Source organism: Panthera tigris, chromosome C1, assembly GCF_018350195.1.
Source record: "Panthera tigris isolate Pti1 chromosome C1, P.tigris_Pti1_mat1.1, whole genome shotgun sequence".
NCBI lineage: Eukaryota > Metazoa > Chordata > Mammalia > Carnivora > Felidae > Panthera > Panthera tigris.
Window position 1 is genome coordinate 84,573,044 of NC_056667.1, and position 18,072 is coordinate 84,591,115.

The following is an 18,072-nucleotide window of genomic DNA, read 5'->3' on the forward strand; positions in this document are numbered from 1 at the left end:
CCTTTTACAGTTATTTTAACCCATGTACCTTTTTGTGTATGTTTCTCTTGCTCCACTAAATCTCTGAGAGGAAAATCACTAACCATTGATTATCCAATTATTGCCATGTATTTAATATCCAATTATTGTCATATATTTAATATCAGATAAATTAAAAGCCTCCTTGCCTTTGTGTATTACTTTGCAAACATTTTCCAGAGGCTAGTACCTCTATCCCTAGCTCACAGTTCAGGAAATAAGAAGGGGAGGCAGACAAGTAGTTTGCCCAAGGACATGGATAGTCCATTAATAAACATGAGAGAAGCATTCAGTCAGTCTTACCGGCACTCAAACAAATTCATATTAAAGTCGGTCACCATTTTTCCTCTACTAAATTACCATGAGACAACAGAGCGTGAATGAAAGCGCTAATGCTAGACGCAGACTTGCTATCTTAAAAATCCCATTTCTGCTCATTTTCTAGCTGTGTTCCCTTGGATAAGTTTTAACTTCTCTTTGCCTCTCTCTTCTACATTTGTAAAAGGGAGATAATAGCAGCACCTACCCCCTAAGGTTGATACGAGGATTCAATGAAATATGTATGTTAAAGCACTTAGAGCAGCACATGGCATATAGTGAGCTCTATAAGTCTACTGTTTATTATTAGCAAAAAAACCAATGTATTCATTTGCTGGGACTAGGATAACAAAGTACCACACACTGGGTGGCTTAAATGACAGAAATATATTGTCTATCAGTCCTAGAGGCTAGGAGTCCAAAATTTAGGTGTTGGCAGGGTTGACTAAACCTTCGGTCTATGAAAGAAGGATCTGTTCCAGGTCTTTCTCCATGGCTTGTAGATGGCCATGTTCATGGTTACATGGTGTTCTCCCTGTATCTTCACATCAGCTTCCTTCTGTGCATTGTCTGTGCACAAAATTCCTCATCTTATAAGGATACTGGTCAAATTGGATTAAAGCCCAGGCTGATGCCCTTATTTTAACGTGATTAACTTTTTTAAAAAAAATTTGTTTTTACATTTATTTATTTTTGAGAGACAAAGACAGAGCACAAGTGGGGGAGGGGCAGAGAGAGAAGGAGACACAGAATCCAAAGCAGGTTCCAGACTCTGAGGTGTCAGCACAGAGCCTAATGCAGGGCTCGAACTCACAAACTGAAATCATGACCTGAGCCAAAGTCAGATGCTTAATCGACTAAGCCACCCAGGTGCCCCAAATGTGATTAACTTTTTAAATTCCTGTGTGCAAATAAAGTCACATTCTGATGTACTGGGGTTAAGATTTCAACATATGAATTTGGGCATTTACACAATTCAATCCATAGCAAACAATAACAAATAATAGATTTTAGTTTTGAGAGATATTCAGATACTACTGATGGCATTGCAAATTGACTCATTCTTCTTCAAAAGCAACTTGGAGAGAGAGAGAGATCCACATATATTTCATGAGATACAAAATATTCACATGTTTTTGTTCATAAATGTATTCCATTTCTGGGAATCTAGTCTATGAAATAACCTAAAACACAAAAAGTCCATATTACATGATACTGATCATAACTTTGCTTATAATCACAGAAAAGAATAAAATAATTATGTCTAAGAGGAAATGTTTAAATTGACTTCATTTGTTTTGTTTTGATGTTTATTTGAGAGAGAGAGTGTGTGTGTATGAGAGGGGGAGGGGCAGACAGAGGAGGAGAGAATCCCCACATGGGACTTGATCCCATGAACTGTGAGATCAGATGAACTGTTGAGATCCCATGAACTGTGGATCACTGAGCTACCCAGGCGCCCCTCTTTACATTTACTTGAATGAAAAATTCAATAATTTGTAATGATTATAATTTTTATAATTTGTGTAATATTATTTGAATATTAAGAACTATATGGGTGTTGAATCTAACACATGAAAAATAGTTGGATTTATTTATGAAAATATTACTATTCTGTGAAAAGATTAGAAAGGAGTACATAAATGTAATGGTTTTTGTTAGGGTAATAGGATTATGGACTCTTGTTGCTCTTAAACACTATTGTTTTTATTGTAAAATGATCATCTTTTTAAGTGATCTATTTCAGCTATTTCAGATAACTCACTAAGTCATTGGCAAATTTTGACGTAAACTCAAAAACTTATATTCCTTCTTGCAGGTTTTAAATTACATTTAAAAAAAATTTTTTTTTAACGTTTATTTATTTTTTAGACAGAGAGAGACAGAGCATGAATGGGGGAGGGGCAGAGAGAGAGGGAGACACAGAATCGGAAACAGGCTCCAGGTTCCGAGCCATCAGCCCAGAGCCCGCCGCGGGGCTCGAACTCACGGACCGCGAGATCGTGACCTGAGCTGAAGTCGGACGCTTAACCGACTGCACCACCCAGGCGCCCCTAAATTACATTTTAAACAGTAGTTAGGGACGCCTGGGTGGCTCAGTCAGTTAAGCATCCAACTTTGGCTCAGGTCCTGGCCCATATCGGGTGAGTTTAAGCCCCATATCAGGTGAGCTGGAGCCCTGCTTCGGGATTCTCTCTCTCTCCCTCTCTCTCTGCCCCTTGTGGGATTCTCTCTCCCTCTCTGCCCCTCACTCACTCAAGCTCTCTCAAAAAAAAAAAAAAAAAGTAGTTAAAACCTCATTTAGTTAATTTATTGTTTGTGGTGGTAACATACAAATTGTATACATGATTGAACTGGTAAAAATCACTGATACTTTTTTATCTTTCAGGACACTAAATAGATATAGATTTTATACTTAAAAGAACATTTTTTGTGATATCTCTGAATTATTTTAATTTTTAGATTTAATTGTAAAACATTCCAGTTAGAGAAAAATATAAATTACACCTTGAAACCTAAAAATAAAATTAGACAGATATTAACATTTGATCATATTTTCTTCAGATCTTTCTGTTTTGTGTTGAAAATAAACCATCAGAATTGTATGTAGAGCTTCATCTCTCTCTCTCTTCCCTCCCTCTCTATAATTAATGACTATGCTAGAATCAGGGTTTATTATTTCCATTTATGTTTTGAATTTTATGAGTTTGTGTTTGTGTATGTGTAAATTACATATGTATTATGTAGTATATATTCAGTATATTATATAGTATGTATTCAGTATATTATACATTATATATGTATTCAGACTATAATATATACACATAACTGTATGTTTTAAATATTATCATATTAGACATAGTCATATAGACCTATATGATTATATATATTAGTACTGTCTATATTTTAAACTTTTAAGAAAAGGTATCTTATGCATATCCTTTTGCAACTTGTTTGCTCAATCATTTTGTTTTGGGGTTTTGCACATTATGATTCATGTAAATCTAGTTCATTAATTTGAAATGGTATAGAGAGTTTTACACTGTATGAATAAACCACAGTGTTTATTCACTTCTCTGCTTAGCAGTTATTTATTTTCTTGCTAATACAGTGTTGCATTGAATATCCTTGTGCGTACCTTCATATGCACATGGGTAAGGATTTCTCTAAAGTATGTGTCTAGAAGTGAAACTACTCTATGGTAGAACATACACGTCTTCAGCTTTTAAGGCATTAGCACAGTCCTCTCCAGAGTAGTTATCCTAGTTTGTTGTATTCCTTTCAGATTTTATAAATGTTTTATTTTGCTTTTCTAGGCTTCAATATAACTGCAGGTGTTGACGAAGAAACAGGATTTGTTTATGGAGGAAATCGCTTAAATTGCGGCACATGGATGGATAAAATGGGAGAAAGTGACAGAGCCAGAAACAGAGGAATCCCAGCCACTCCAAGGTAGTATTTATTTGTATTGTGCATATATAATTTTACCCTTTTTAAAACCACATACTTATGGAATCTTTTATTCTATTAACCACGAAGTCTTCATATTAAATCGGTCAAAATCTCCCTCCCTTCATCCACTCCCTCCTCTCCCACAGCACACACACACAGCTCTCTTGTTACAAGTCATCAAGGAAAGCTGTTCTTTTCAGGGAGTTCTTGTGGGGTGATTCCCCACAAGCACCTCAAAGGAGTGATTCATTATTATTATGATTCGTTATCCCTGTGGTTAAGATCTTAACCTAAAATGCTTTCATTGTAAACATTTCATTATGCCCATCTTTCATGCATATAGAAAACACCCCATTACCCAGTCCTTTTTGAAATACTTTTAATTTCTGAACCTTTTATCCTCCTAAATTTTTTCGTCTTTTCTCCCATTATTTCTTTTTATGGTTTTAAATGCTTAATATAGTATCAAGTCTGAGAAACTCTTTTCTTATTCTAAATTTTATCGTCAGTCAGAACTGTGAAAAAAATCATTTAATTATAGCTGTTGTTATATGCTTTGTGAATTCTTTTTAAAGCATGTTTATTTCGGTACGTTATTAGGTCTCATACTTCCCTTTCATTTTCCTTAAAAATGAGCTTTCAGGGGCACTTGGGTGGCTCAGTCAGTTGAGCATCCAACTCTTGATTTCAGCTTAGGTCATGATCCCAAAGTCACAAGCCCCGCTTCGGGCTCTGTGCTGGGCATGGAGCCTGCTTAAGATTCTCTCTCTCCCTCCTCCCTCTGCCCTGTTCCCCAATTTGTGCTCGCTTTCTCTCTCTCTCTCTCTCTCTCTCTCTAACTCTCTAAAAAAAAAACAAAAAACAAAAAAAACCACACTTTCAAATTACTAAGTATACTTTCCCTGGCTTTCTCCAGTCCTTCTATCCCATGTTTTCTGTCTTTGGTACTCTGTTTCAATATTCTCTGATGCATTCCCTACCTTTTCCAGCTGCCATCGTCTTTAACTCCATAATCACCATTCCACTTCACGGAACTTTTTTTAATTGTTAAGTAGGTAAGAAATGGCAAAATAATTAGTGGAGAGATTTCTTATGTATGCATTATACATTTCAATAAAGTGAGGGGCTTTTCATAGTCGTTTTTATAACATATTAATTATACAATTCATCAGAATTATTTATTGAATGCCATTTAAGTAGTGCTTAAATGACTCCAACCCACAGAGTAAAATTTATTTTAATTTTAGAGATGGGTCTGCTGTGGAAATTGTGGGCCTGAGTAAATCTACCGTCCGTTGGTTGCTGGAATTATCCAAAAAAAGAATTTTCCCTTATCATGAAGTCACCATAAGAAGACATGGTAAGCTGTGCATTTTATTTAAAAAGAAACTTCAAATGTACAGTCTATACTCTTAATCTACATAATCATCATTTGACTCAATGAGCTAATATTAGAAAACTCTTAAGATTAAGAGGAAAGAAAGAACATTAATTTCCTACTATGAAATTGTAACAAACCTGGTTACTAACCATATTTTTATAGCAACTTTGAACTGAGATCTGAAAAACATCATAGTTAATTGCCTTATTATGCTTTCTTTTCCTTAATGTGACTGTGAGCAAGTTGCATTTTTGTGAACACTTATGAAATCTTTACATCTCTTTTTCTAGAGCTATCTGTCCAAAAGAAATATAATTTTAAATTTTCTAGTACTCACATTAAAGTAAAATAAAAAGAAACAGGTGAAACTAATTATGATAATATACATTATTAACTCAATATGTGCTAAATATTATTTCAACATGTAATAAGCATGAAATTATTCATGAGCCATTTTACATTCTTTTGTGGGGAGAGTATTTTCTGTGAAATCCAGTGTATATTTACACTTCTGGCACTTCTCAATTCAGAGTAGCCTCATTCCAAGTGCACCATAAATGTAACTTTATCAAACACGTTAAGAGTGATACAAAGACAAATCAGGGATCATTTACTGGAGTCTAATTCTTTTTGGTAATATAACAAAAGATAATTTTAATTTCAAGCTAGAGTCCTTCAAAAGACCCTGACAGTTATAAGAAGTGGGTAATTTATTGCCTAAATATTACTCTTTGGCTGTAACTAAATGTATGGATTTCTTTGAATGCTTAAAAACTGCCAAGTCTTTTATCAAAAGACCCTGACAGTTGTAAGAAGTGGATAATTTATTGCCTAAATATTACTCTTTGGCTGTAACTAAATGTATGGATTTCTTTGAATGCTTAAAAACTGCCAAATCTTTTATCATGTTTCAGGAAAGGTTGTGACAATCTCATACGATGAGTGGAACAGAAAAATACAAGACAACTTCGAAAAGCTATTTTATGTGTCAGAAGACCCTTCAGATTCTAATGAAAAGCATCCTAATCTGGTTCACAAACGTGGGATATACAAAGATAGCTATGGAGCTTCAAGCCTGTGGTGTGACTATCAGCTCAGACCTAATTTCACCATAGCAATGGTTGTAGTAAGTGAATTGCTACTTTCAAATTTCAAAAACATTGTGGTAGAGTGTATTTAGTTCTTTATTCCCATTTGTTTTCAAATTCATGTAGTTGCCAAAAAGTATATTGTTTACTAGCTAGTTTTATACCACCCTTAACCTATGACATTCGGTATCAAAAAACAGAAAATAATAGATGATGACTAATGGAGTGCTTACCAATGTTTTTCTTATCATAGCACACATAAAAAATAACGATATTTATACAGTACATTGGTCTAAATTGATTAGGTTGATCATGCCAGATCCAACTGCTTCAGTTAGCCCCAGGCCCCACCCAACTTGAAAGCTGATGGCATCCATATTTGGGCACACCTGTGCTGTGACCAGTGAGTGCCTCAGCATACAAACTGAAAAGATCTAGACTGGTGAACTAATGAAAGTTGCTTCAACTCATATTCTGTTTCCTTGTTGTATTGCTGCAATTCACTCTAGAATTCTAGACTCTACTTTACCTCTTAGTCTAAAAATAAACTGTAAGAACAGTAAAATAGAGACGGTATGTGTTCTTCCATGACTACATAGCTGTCTCCATCTTGTCAAAAAAAGCACTAAACATGGAACTATAAATTATAGTAGAATAAAAGCTGCAAAAAAAGAATAAAAAATGCAAAGGTACATAAAGATAGCTTCTACTCAATGTGCATTTGATTTCATTTAACCATTACAATAAATATAGATTCTTAGCCACCAGTGTTTTCTCTCCTCCATATCATAAGTACATTTACTTGTGCTTTTAGAGTGTAAGTCATTCTGTATTTTACTATGACCCCAAAAGCAAAAAAATGACTACCAGATATACTTAAAGGAAGCTATTGCAAACATCCTGAAAAATGAATTAGATGGGTTTAAGTGTGTTCTGCCTTCATTGTAGCTGAGGCAGCTTCCTTTTGGAGCTCATAACTTTCTTAAAATGACACAAGGAAATAATCACATCTAACAGCTTTGCTCACTTCTAAGGCCAAGAGCAGCGCACCCACATCAGCCCCATAGCATTAGATCCGGTTAAGCTTCTGCACTTGAAATGAGTTCTGACGCACACTGTATTTTTAAAACGTTTTCATTTCTGAGTTTATGAATAGTTTATGTTCCACTGTGGGTGGAAACTAATTCTTTTGTGATCTTAAAAAGTTTGAATATTCACTTTTGATATTCATTAGGCCCCTGAGCTCTTTACTGCAGAAAAAGCATGGAAAGCTTTGGAGATTGCAGAAAAAAAATTGCTTGGTCCCCTTGGCATGAAAACTTTGGATCCAGAGTAAGTTGGAGTATAAATATTAAGAATATTATTCATATTATATTTAATATATAATTATATTTATATTTAATCTTGGCATGAAAACTTTGGAACCCCAAGTACGTTGGAGTGTAAGTATTAAGAATGTTGTTGTTGGGGCGCCTGGGTGGCTCAGTCAGTTGAGCATCCGACTTCGGCTCAGGTCATGATCTCACAGCTTGTGAATTTGAGCCCTGTGTCAGGCTCTGTGCTGACAGCCCAGAGCCTGGAGCCCGCTTTGGATTCTGTGCCACCCTCTCTCTGTCGCAACCCACTCGCATTCTGTCTCTGTCTCTCTCAAAAATAAAAAAACGTTAAAAAAAAAAAAAAAAGAATGTTGTTGTTGATGTTTATATTGCATCAACCATAATTTTTTTGCTTGTCAGTAAACTCTAAAATTGCATTCAAACTGAGTTTTTAAGAACACCATCTGTATCTTCATTAAACATCAGTGTTCACAATGCTTGTCCTATATTTAATAATCAATAAGTTTTATGTTTATAAAACTAATATGTCATGAATATTTCCTAATGTTTACTTTTTCTGATTGTAAAAGTAATACATGATTATTGTGAACATTGGAAGTATAGACATATTGTCTCCTCAAAGACAGTCTTTAAAATTTTCCAAGTTATTACCCCTAGCAGTTCCCTCCATATTTCTTTTTTTTTTTTAATTTTTGATTATTTATTTTGAGAGAGAGAGAGCAAGTGTGAGTGGTGGAGGGGCAGAGAGAGAGAATCCCAAGCAGGCTCTGCATTGTCAGCACAGAGCCCAACTCGGGGCTCGATCTCACAAACTGCAAAATCATGACCTGAGCCGAAATCAGGAGTCAGACATTCAACCGACTGAGCCACCCAGGCATCCCTGCTCCCATATTACTAAATAATGTGTGGATGCAGTTGTTTCTTGATTTTTTTATTTAAAAAAAAATTTTTTTTAACATTTATTTATTATTGAGAGACACAGAACATGAGCAGGGGAGAGGCCAAGAGATGGAGATACACAGCATCTGAAACAGGCTCCAGGCTCTGAGCTGTCAGCACAGAGCCCGACACAGGGCTCAAACTCACAAACTGCAAGATCATGACCTGAGCCAAAGTCGGATGCTTAACCGACTGAGCCACCCAGGTGCCCCTGTTTCTTGATTTTTTTTTTAAATATTAGACACTATTTGGTTATTTCTTGTGTTGACAGATGAGGATTTAACTCTATCCTCACCACTAACCATTTCCATCCTTTCTGTGTAATTACCCCACTATTTTTATTTTAACCAATAACCGATTTTGTTTTTACTTTATGATTATGTGTTTATGCCATTTTACGTTTCTTTTCTTTTCCAACTTTTGTTTCTTCTTGAGTTTCTAATGACCTCCCTGTTTGTCTTCTGCGATTTTCCTTTAAAGTTTGATGCCCAACATTAATTTGCTTTCTATATCAATAGGTGACAGAGTTCCATTTCTATATAATACCCTCTCCTTTGTAGAATTTTCCTAATTTACTATGTACTCCTTTCAATCTTGAGATGCAGACTTTTTGTGTGTATGCTTATCCGTATTGTGAAGTGTTCTCCACATTTTCAGACGTGTTACAAACCAATGATCAAGACTAAAACCCACAGTTAAAGCCTACTCATTTGAAATAAGTAAATAAATAAATAAGCTTACTCAGGTGGCAAGTTCTCTCACTAAAAGAAAAAAAAAGTAATAATTAAACTGAGTATAGATAACTATCTTGTATTATCTGTCACAATAAGCTTGTAATACTTCGTTTAGTTTATAACTGTGTATAAATTTTCTGTGTCCATTTGGTTACTATTTGTAATGATAATGTACTAATTTTAATTACTTTTTAAGTAACTTACTGGAGAAGTTTAAAAAACAATCTTTCCAGGGTACCTGGGTGGCTCATCGGTTAAGTGTCAGACTTCATCTCATGTCATGATCTCTCACTCTGTGAGTTCGAGCCCCACATTGGGCTCTGTGCTGACAGCTCAGAGCTTGGAACCTGGTTCGGATTTTGTGTCTCCCTCCCTTTCTGCCCCTACCCCACTCATGCTCTATCCCCCCCCCCCTCAAAAATAAATAATTGTTAAAAAATTTTTTAAAAACAATCTTTCCAATATATAATATTTATATTATATTTAATAAAATCTCTTTAATGTTTGTTAATTTATTTTGTATATATTTTAATTATAATAAGTATATTAGAAGCTTAGTGAAATAATTGAATTTAACCAATGTTTAGTGTTAGACTAACTCCTTGAAGGCAAGATACCTGAATACTTTATATTTTTTTGTATTAGCCAGTAAGTATTTGTTAATCATTCCCTCACACAGTATTAAAGTATTCCGGGGGTGCCTGGCTGGGCTTAATCAGTAGAGAATGTGACTCTTGATCTTGGGATTGTGAGTTCAAGCCCCATGGTGAGCAGAGAGTTTACTTAAAAATAAATAAATAAACAAACAAACAAATAAATCTTTTAAAATGAGTTGTAAAAAAAAAAGACATTCTGAGCCCAGTATATACTAATCTAAGGTTAATAGATTTGGAAGACAAAATAACTTGATTATTTCTTTTACCTCTGCTATTGAAAAATCTTTCTTATGTAATGTCTGATCTTTTTCTAACCTAAATTTCAATAATTTTGCAGTGATATGGTTTACTGTGGTATTTATGACAACGCCTTAGACAATGACAACTACAATCTTGCTAAAGGTTTCAATTATCACCAAGGACCTGTAAGAATTTCATTTCTCTTTTCAGAATTTTCAGCTTAAGTTATTTTTCAAATAACTTTATAAATATTCACAGCTCTTTTTTTTTTCCTTTACTTTTAAATCATCTTTTTTAGGAGTGGCTATGGCCCGTTGGCTATTTTCTTCGTGCAAAATTATATTTTTCCAAATTGATGGGTCCAGAGGCTAATGCAAAGACTGTGTTTTTGGTTAAAAATGTTCTTTCCCGGCATTATGTTCATCTTGAGAGGTAAGTTGTTGGGCAGCATGTAATTCCCATAACAGTATTTAGTCAATTTATTAGATATTAGGTAAATAACAGCTCCTAGAATTAGTTTCTGTATACTCTAGGTACCCCAATGAAATCTGAAAGCTTTACTCTTATTTAACATGACAAATTCAATGATGTAATTTCACCTTCTTTTAATTATTTTAGGTTGTTATTTATTTTGATTTGAAGACTTGATATTGTGTGATTTATACATGTCAAATAGTCTGATTTTTTAAATTTCATGGATATTTTTGGGTATGGTTAGAACAGAATAAATAAAAAAACTAAAAGTTCTCAGCCTGGGCATTTTGAGTTAGCTGATTTAAAGATTTATGTGGTTGCCAGAGGGGAGGTAGGTGGAGGGATGGGTGAAATAGATATAGAGAATTAGAGTACACTTATCCTCATGAGCACCCAAGAAATGTATAGAATTTCTGGGTCATTATGTTGTACACCTGAAACTAATGTAACACTGTATGTTAAAACTTTTTAAATTTAGAATAATTTGAAAAAATAAATAAAATCAGAATAACTTAAAATAAAAAAAATAAAGATATATCAATAAATAATTTTCAGAAATGCTTTATTATAGGGGCACCTGGGTGGCTCAGTTGGTTAAGCATTTGACTCTTGATTTTGGCTCAGGTCATGCTCTCATGGTTCATGGGATCGAGCCCCGTGTCAGGCTCTGCACTGACAGATTCTCTCTTCCCTCTTTCTCTGCCTCTCCTTCTCTCTCTGCCCCTCCTTCTGTCTCTCTTGATAAATAAGTAAACATGTTTTTATATTTATTATACTTCTATACTTATTACAATTAAAGTATCAAGGTTGGTCTTTTGACTGTTATCTCAAACCCATTTGTCACCTCCTTTGTCCGAATTATTGGAGATAAATAGTGTCAGAGTTATGTGTCTTTATAAGATGATACAAAGATAGTTGAAAGCTAGCTTAATTTCCCAAATTCTAGATTAAACCTAAATACAGGCATGCCTCAGAGATGGTGTGGGTTCAGTTACAGACCACCTCAATAAAGCAAAAATCACAATAAAGGAAGTCAAATGAATTTTTTGGTTTCCCAGTGAATGTCAAAGTTACATTTATACTGTACAGTAGTCATTAAATATGCAATAACATAATGTCTAAAAAAAACAATGTACATACCTTAAGTTAAAAATATTTTATTGGGGCACCTGGGTGGCTCAGTCGGTTAAGCGTCCAACTTCAGCTCAGGTCATGATCTTGCAGTCCATGAGTTCAAGCCCCGCATCGGAATCTGTGCTGACAGCTCAGAGCCTGAAGCGTGTTTCAGATTCTGTGTCTCCCTCTGTCTCTCTCTGCCCCTCCCTCCCTCACGCTCTGTCTCTCTGTCTCTGAGAAATGAATAAACCTTAAAAAAAATTTTTTAAAAATTTATTGCTGGGGTGCCTGGGTGGCTCAGTCAGTTAAGCATCTGACTTCGGCTCAAGTCATGATCTCATGGTTCAGTTCATGAGTTTGAGCCCCGCATCAGGCTCTGTGCTGACAACTCAAAGCCTGGAGCCTGCTTCAGATTCTGTCTTTCCCTCTCTGCCCCTCCCCCACTCTCTCTCACTCTCAAAAATAAACGTTAAAAAAAATTAATATTTTACTGCTAAAATATGCTGATTATCATCTAAGCTTTCAGCAAGTCATAATCACTGACCACAGATCACCATAACAAATACAAGAATAATGAATAAGTTTGAAATATTGTGTGACATACCGAAATGTTACACAGATACCAAGTGAGCAAATGCTGTTGGAAAAAACGGTACCAGTAGACTTGCTTGATGCTGGGTTGCCACAAACCTTCAATTTGTAAAAAACAGTGTCTACAAAGTGCGGTAAAGCAAAGTTCAGTAAAACAAGGTATGGCTGTATATATACAGCTTATTGCTTCATAATTATTATGCATAAACAACATTAATGTTCTCTCCTTTATTACAAAAGCATGAGGGACTTCCATCATCACCATGAATGTCGTGTCAAGCTTTCTTTTTTTTCAGTTTGTTTTTATTAGCTTGGATGTAGTCACAGAAAACCCAATCCTGCCAGAGTTCTTGTACCTCATCTAGAAACTGAGACTGAATCTGTGTGATGTGAACATTCTTATATTCTATCCTTTGTTGCCCCAGTTATTGCCACAGTATTTCTCATTGTTGCCACAGTATTTCTCATTGTTTGCATCTATTTTCTCTTTTTTTTCCCCTTTTGTCCATGAAAAGTAAGAGTATCTTACACTGCGGGGATCACTCTTCTACTTTACCTGTGATCCCATCCCTCCCACCTGTGTCCTGATTTTGCTCCAGTAATTATCCTTTCATGGTATTCCACTTGATCCTTCCTTCTTAATCTAGAAAGATCAGCCCATCCTAAAATAAAGTGCTTTCATACTGTTCCTGCCTCTAGCCCTGTCCTATCATTCTGTTTTCTTCTCAGCTCACTTCCTATAGGAGCAGCCTCAATCCTTTTGCTTTCTGACCCCTTTCCACCTTCAGTCTGGCTTTTGTTTTGCCCTCACCACTCTGGTGAAGCCACTCAACAAGATTCTTTCAGGTTCTCAGATCCCATGACATCCTTTCATTTACCTTCTTTGACACTCCTATAATATTTGAAATTGTTGCTTTCTTCTTTTCATAAAAAACCTTATGCTATCCAGGGGCACCCAGCCGGCTCAGTCAGAAGAGCATGCGACTCTTGATCTTAGGGCCATGAGTAACCTACCCTCCACACTGTGCTATCCACTACCATGGGGACTCGGCTCACCCTGCTTGCCCCAAGACATAGGTGACCTTTTGTCCTTCTTGGGCCTGACAATCCCACACTAAACCACACTTATGTGCGGATGCCCCCCTTGCACCATCTGGGCTCTGGGCCATTCCCACCCTTGGTATGAACTTCTTCATACCCTTCAGGCTCTGGCATCCCACCCTGTGCTGTTCCCGCTACCCTTATGTCCTCTCCTCCCCAGTTGTGGTCACTGACCTCCTTTGTCCCACCTAATGACTTGAGGAATGAATTTCTTTCAGAAAGGAAGGAAAAGAAGACTTCTTTATACCAGTATGTATATGTTCCATGTTCTGGTTCCACATAACAATTGTGAGCAGTATATTATTGGTTCTATTAGCTTGTTTTATTTAATTTCAATACTATATTAGTTTGCTGACTCTGCCATAACAAAGCACTACAAAGTGAAAAGCTTAAATAAGGAACTTTATTGCCTCACGGTTCTAGAGGCCAGAAGTTTGAAATCAAGGTGTTACTAGGGCCATGCTCCCTCTGAAGATGCTAGGGAAGGATCTCTCCCAGCCCTCTCTCCCAGCTTCTGGTAATTCCTTGGCTTGTGATAGCATAACTCCAATCTTCACATGACTTTCTCTCTGTGTGCATCTCTTGGTCCAAATTTCTCTAAGGACACCAGTCAAATTGGATTGGGGGCCCATCCTATTCCAGTGTGACCTCATCTTAACTAATTACATCTGTAACAACCCCATGTCCAAATAAGTTTACATTCTGAGGTACTGAGGGTTGGGACTTCAACATATGAATTTTGAGGAGGACACAGTTCAGCCTATTACAGATACCCTGGTACCTAACTTCAGTAATTTGGCATTTTACTCGGAAGAAACTTGAACACGTGGAAGCAAGTTTCTATATTTTGTACTTCTCTGTGATGGCTTTTTAAATATGGTACATAGCTGGTGTTATTATTATTAGTTATTATCCAAACTGTCTCCGTATTTACTTAAGGGAATTATGTTTCCATACTTATGAAAAATTTAATGCCTACAGAAGAGTATAATGTAACATACACTCTTCACACAGCCATGAGTTACAATGTTATAATGGTGAAACAAAACACATTCCCATAACCCAACTTTAAAAATGAAACAATACAGAATTCTGGATTTTTTAACTTTATGTTTCATGTTTAAGAGATTACACTAAAATTAAGAATAAAACTGAGGGACACCTGGGTGGCTTAGTTAGTTGAGCATCTGAGTCTTGATTTCTGCTCAGTTCATGATCTCACAGTTCATGAGATCAAGCCCCGTCATTGGGCTCTGAGCTAACAGCTGCAGCCTGCTTGGGATTTTCTCTTTCCTCTCTGCTTCTCTCACTCTCTCTCTTGATCAATAAATAAATAAACATTTTTTTAAAAGAGAATAAATTTGAGGGGCACCTGGCTGGCTCAGTTCCAAGACCATGCAGCTCTTGATCTCAAGGTTGTAAGTTCAAGCCCCATGTTGGGTGTAGAGATTACTTAAATAAATAAATAAAGTTAAAAAAAGAAAAAAGAAGAAGAAATTTGATATGGAAACAATACTGTGTTCTGATAATAAGACCTGATAATTAGTTAACCTCTCTAAACCTCTTACCTGCTCTGTGAATACGGATGATTATGGTTCTTGCCTTTCAGGGTTGCTGTGAGCATTAAATGAGATAATGTACATAAGTCACTTAGTATTAGAACATAATAAATACTAACTGTATTAGTAGAATGAGAGATTAGTATAGAAATTCATATTGGTTTGTTTTTGTTTTTTGTTTTTTGTTTTGAGAGAGAGAGAGAATGCAAGCAGGGGAGAGGGGCAGAGGGAGAGAGAGAATCAGTCTTAAGCAGGCTCCTTGCTCAGTGCAAGCCAGATGCAGGGCTCGATCCCACAACTCTGGCATCGTGACCTGAGCCAAACTCAAGAATTGGATGCTCAACCGACTGAGCCACCCAGGTGCCACCAGATTTGTTTTTAATTGGCACTATTTTCCTAGTCATAGCTCTCAGCGTTTCTTCATTATTCTATATTAGTTTTATAATTTTGTCAAAATCTACATAATTACAATTTGAATTTCATAAACTTAATTTGAAAGTACTAAAATTAGACCTGAGAGGATATTTGTCACTCTGTATATGCTTAGAATGATAGTTTCTTCTGTTTTCTTTTTTTAATGTTTATTTTTGAGAGAGAGAGAGTGGGAAAGGTGCTGAGGGGGGGGTACAGAGGATCTGAAGCAGGCTCTGCACTGACAGCAATGAGCCCCATATGGGGCTCAAACTCACCAACCATGAGATCATGACCTGAGCCGAAGTCAGGCACTCAACCAACTGAGCCACCCAGGCACCCCCTGTTTTTAATACATAAAAGGAATCCTTTGTGTTTGAAGGTCTTAAATCCCAAACACTGAATATCAAAGAATAATTTTAATCTAAATTCTTTATACATAGATCTTTAGGATATCCTGTTTTATTTTGTAGCAAATGACTATATATGATTGTTTTTCTGTACTAGCAAGGAAAACCACCAAGTTATTGCCTATTTTGTTAATCCAGACAAGATGTGTTAGATTGTATCTCATAAAATGTCTTTTCTTTCTTTAAGATCCCCTTGGAAAGGACTTCCTGAACTGACCAATGAGAATGGCCAATACTGTCCTTTCAGCTGTGAAACACAAGCCTGGTCAATTGCTACTATTCTCGAAACGCTTTATGACTTATAGCTGATTCATGGATATGTATGAAGTATGCAATTACTTGTATTATGGAATGCAAGGTCAAATATAATATAAAGGGTTTATATGCACAGGCTGAAGTTATTTTAAAAATCTAATTTATATAATAATGATGCCCAATTAGGTAAGACTTTAAAAACAGTGATTTGTCTTTTTCTTTTCTTTTGTTTTGTTTTTAATGTACAGAGAGGTAGCTTTTGATTTGAATCAGGAAGAAAAACTATCATTACCAATGGGATGTTCTTTTGAATTCATGAAGTATTCCTTAATTGCCTAGAAATAAATAAGAGTTTGAAGTCCAGAGTTTGAAACAGAAAAGTTATGTAATCTTCCACTTGTACATAAGTGAAAATGAAGTATTAGAATGTAATAATGAAAGAAATGGAAAAGTATCTTCAAATTGTGGTATATATTTTCTTCAGTAATAATACATATTGATTATGCTGTGGTTAACTAATGTTCTCACCTTTTACTATATTATTCCTAGCACCTTCTACACTGCATTTGATAAATATTAACTGAATATTGACTCATGGAGTTGTCTACCTACACTGTTATGTTCAGAAAGGATGTTCAGAACACAGATGTTCACTGTGTGTGTTTTTTTTTCACTAGAATACTAATATGTTTTTAATATAATGAATGCCATAATTTGCTTATGTTAATGATGCACAGGATATATGAAAAAACACAAGCATTTAAGAATTTATTTCCTAAAAATAGTTTTGTAAAATTAATCTTGAGTACGAGTTTCCTACTATGAGATGGTTCACATTCTCAAAATGCACATTGTTGGGCATATTTATGAGAACTTTAAAGAAAAACATGCTATATTAATTTTCTAAAACTTAACAATTATTTTTAGTTTGTGTGCAAAAGTGTATTGATAGATCATAGCAGATACTAGTTTCCTATTAACTAAAACCTACATTGACAAGTTTAGCACTGAGAAAAATCTTGGTATAATAAAAATATAGATATGAATTTAGTAGTTCTCTTGAATTCAATAGAATCATTTGAAAAGTTTTTCATGACCTTAAATCCAAAAAGTCATAAAAGGAAAAAAGGTTTTTAACATTCATATGAGTTAATATTTTTGAATAATACTTATTCTCTAGATGGATTTTTTTTATTGTTTACTATTTTTGTCTCAAGAAAACACTTAAATCAGATCGTTATACTTTTAGTTGAAAGAAAATAGTTGCAAAAATCCTTTCATCGCTATTTAATATTATTCAGTGGTATATTTATAGCTAATAAAATAATGGTACAGTAATACTTTTCTCAGTTAAAGATAACGTACCCAACCATCTTAAGTATGATTAAGAAATAAAAATAAGAAAAGTAAACTAAAACTTCTAGGTAGTAAAAATCTATGAATACAGAAGATATCAAATACCCATGCTTAAAAGCTCATGTAACTTAATGTATACTGCACAGTCTTCTTCAAAATGGACTGTACTTTAGAAATAGTTTTAACTAGGGGCGCCTGGGTGGCTCAGTTGGTTGAACATCCAACTTCAGCTCAGGTCATGATCTCGCAGTTTGTGGAGTTCAAGCTCCATGCTGACAGCTCAGAGCCTGGAGCCTGCTGACAGCTCAGAGCCTGGAGCCTGCTTGGGATTCTGTGTCTCCCACTCTCTCTGCCCCTCCCCTGCTCACACTCTATCTCTCTCAAAAATAAATAAACATTAAAAATTAAAAGAAAAAGAAATAGTTTTAACTAGCTTGCTTTTTTGGTTTCCCAACCTAAAGCAGATTAAATCCTAGAAATTTAAGGAGAGTTGTGATATTAATCTGATCGCTGTCTTTAAATACATTCGTTTCCAAGTTTCCCTTCCTTCTTCATTGCTCAATATATAACTTTCTCTAAGCTTTGCAGTTAAAAGGAATGACATTCCTTGAGAGAGAAAACCATTAGTTATCAAA

General features: G+C 35.4%; 1 protein-coding gene across 5 annotated transcripts in view; it reads left to right on the forward strand.

The window, feature by feature from the left end:
- The window catches only part of AGL (amylo-alpha-1, 6-glucosidase, 4-alpha-glucanotransferase), an 82,513-nt gene extending 64,828 nt beyond the window's left edge, over positions 1-17,685 (forward strand). For all 5 annotated transcript variants that reach the window (XM_042997982.1, XM_042997983.1, XM_042997985.1 and 2 more), the window contains 7 exons: positions 3,654-3,789; positions 5,037-5,149; positions 6,085-6,296; positions 7,493-7,590; positions 10,262-10,349; positions 10,463-10,596; positions 16,014-17,685. In XM_042997982.1, coding sequence (XP_042853916.1) covers positions 3,654-3,789; positions 5,037-5,149; positions 6,085-6,296; positions 7,493-7,590; positions 10,262-10,349; positions 10,463-10,596; positions 16,014-16,131 — 899 coding nt within the window. In that variant the 3' untranslated portion in view covers positions 16,132-17,685. The remainder of the gene's footprint in view (positions 1-3,653; positions 3,790-5,036; positions 5,150-6,084; positions 6,297-7,492; positions 7,591-10,261; positions 10,350-10,462; positions 10,597-16,013) is intronic.
- The last annotated feature ends 387 nt before the right edge of the window (positions 17,686-18,072 follow it).